This window comes from Branchiostoma belcheri, unplaced genomic scaffold (assembly GCF_001625305.1).
Source record: "Branchiostoma belcheri isolate BF01 breed outbred unplaced genomic scaffold, Haploidv18h27 scaffold8, whole genome shotgun sequence".
Taxonomy (NCBI): domain Eukaryota; kingdom Metazoa; phylum Chordata; class Leptocardii; order Amphioxiformes; family Branchiostomatidae; genus Branchiostoma; species Branchiostoma belcheri.
The window spans coordinates 3,358,261-3,360,109 of record NW_017804464.1 but is presented as its reverse complement, the minus strand read 5'-3'; the positions used below and the strand labels follow the sequence as shown (position 1 = coordinate 3,360,109).

Below are 1,849 nucleotides of genomic sequence, written 5' to 3'. Positions count from 1 at the left end.
GAGCATGTAAGTGTCCCATTTATGCAAATTAAGACTTGTGTAAGTGTGCCAATCACTGCAGTTGTAGCAACTTTGACAACAACTCCTTGGTTGTTGTCCAATTGATAATTACCTGGATCGGCCAGGCCGGTTGTTTCCAGTAGGATGTAGTCAAACCTTCCCTTCTTCAGCATCAGGTTCTCAATGGCCTTCACTCCATTGTCTCTGTAGAACACAAGGTCAGGGGTCAAGGTCAAAACAAAGGTGACATCCTCAGGACTAGCAATCCTAGTTGACTGGACCACAAGTTTGCTGGGTTGGAATCCTAGCCTCTAGGAGTCTGTCTTGTGAGCTATGTACTAGACATAACTAGAAAGGTGACATTGGCAAAGCAATGCATGATGTTAACCTTAGCATATGGTCTGCTCTGTTACTTCTTACTCAAACACATCTCAAATCCCTCCTGCTATAAAATTGCAACATGACAACCCAACACTAGTTACCATGGTGACAGACAGTCTGGTTCAGGTCATTGACCTTTTTGGTTTGGAGAAGAAGAGGAAATGTAGCAAAAACAATAAAATGCTTTTCCAAAGACTTTTGAAGCAAGTAATATACAAAATCAAGCTTTATTCAAGACATTCTATGGACGCGAATGCTATATGTGTCTACTGCGATGGAAACCTCTTCTTGTGTATGATTCACAATAAACTACCGTTACTGTATAAACCAGCATGATTTATATGTTATTGGCCACTAAAGACACTGAACTAAGTCAGGGAAAGACTACACCAAAAAGCTTTATTTCACTTCAATCTGGAAGATAAATTGTCCAATTATCTGGGTGAATGTATGAAAAGCAACACCGTTAGACTCATGTTCTTGACAACAAAAACCACATTTGTCAACGCTGTAGTCTTTAGACTGAGGGTTCAAGTTCAACACAAGTTAGTGTTGGGCCAGTCCATTTGTCAAACAGGGGTGCAAGCTCCATAAGGATGATCAGTATGATTGGTTACTATGGAAGGAATTACTTTCCTGCAACCTTTCTATTCGACACATGCTGCTTTCTTTTGAGTGCAAGTTTGGTTGTGAAGAAAGTTTCAGAGTAATTTTTAAAAAATGCAAAAGAACAACTGACAAAAAATTGTTATGAAAGCTTTTCCATGAGAATCTTAGTATGAAGGTGTGCACTACAATGACAAAAATCCCACATGTATACATACATATCTTTTTTCATACTGATTAAAATCTTATTTGGAAAGGTATCCTCACCCCCCTCCCAAAATGATTGCAATGGAACAGTCTGTAGTTTATAGGAAGGGAGCAAATATGTCAGTCTAGATCCACTTCCCATCCATATTATGTCTGGTGTGTAATTATATCTCACACCCTGCCCCTTGTACTGCAAGATCAGATCACGTATCATTAATTTCAGCCAAGTTGTAAGGTTTCAGTTTGTTCGCCAGAAATTGTGGTCATTGATAACAAGGTCTTTAAACCTGGGAAGTTGTTAATCTTGTCATTGCTATAATGAAAGTTTGCTTGAAAGAAATAACTGCCATCAATTCTGTGGAAGTAAAAGTCGTCACAGGCCGGTTCGGTGATAATTCTTACTGTAGAGTAAAAGACGTTTTCAGTAAATTGTAGTTATCGAATGTCTGGGAGGTATCAAGATTAGGAAATTATATCTTTACTAAGATATCTCATCACTTCATGTGCAGAAATGTCTCATATTTACTTGAGTGTCAAATGAAGACTGTCAAGAGAAACATCATGATGAAGCAGCTTGTAAAATGATGTCTAAAAGGTTTTTGCCTTCGTCAGAAGGCTATGTTTTCGGTTTGGCCATGGTGCAGTGCCCCCCCCC

General features: G+C 38.9%; 1 protein-coding gene across 2 annotated transcripts in view; it reads right to left on the bottom strand.

The window, feature by feature from the left end:
- LOC109486403 (COBW domain-containing protein 1-like) overlaps positions 1 to 1,849 on the bottom strand; it is a 60,298-nt gene that overhangs the window by 35,678 nt on the left and 22,771 nt on the right. For both annotated transcript variants that reach the window (XM_019790234.1, XM_019790233.1), the window contains exon 5: positions 113 to 204. In XM_019790234.1, coding sequence (XP_019645793.1) covers positions 113 to 204 — 92 coding nt within the window. The remainder of the gene's footprint in view (positions 1 to 112; positions 205 to 1,849) is intronic.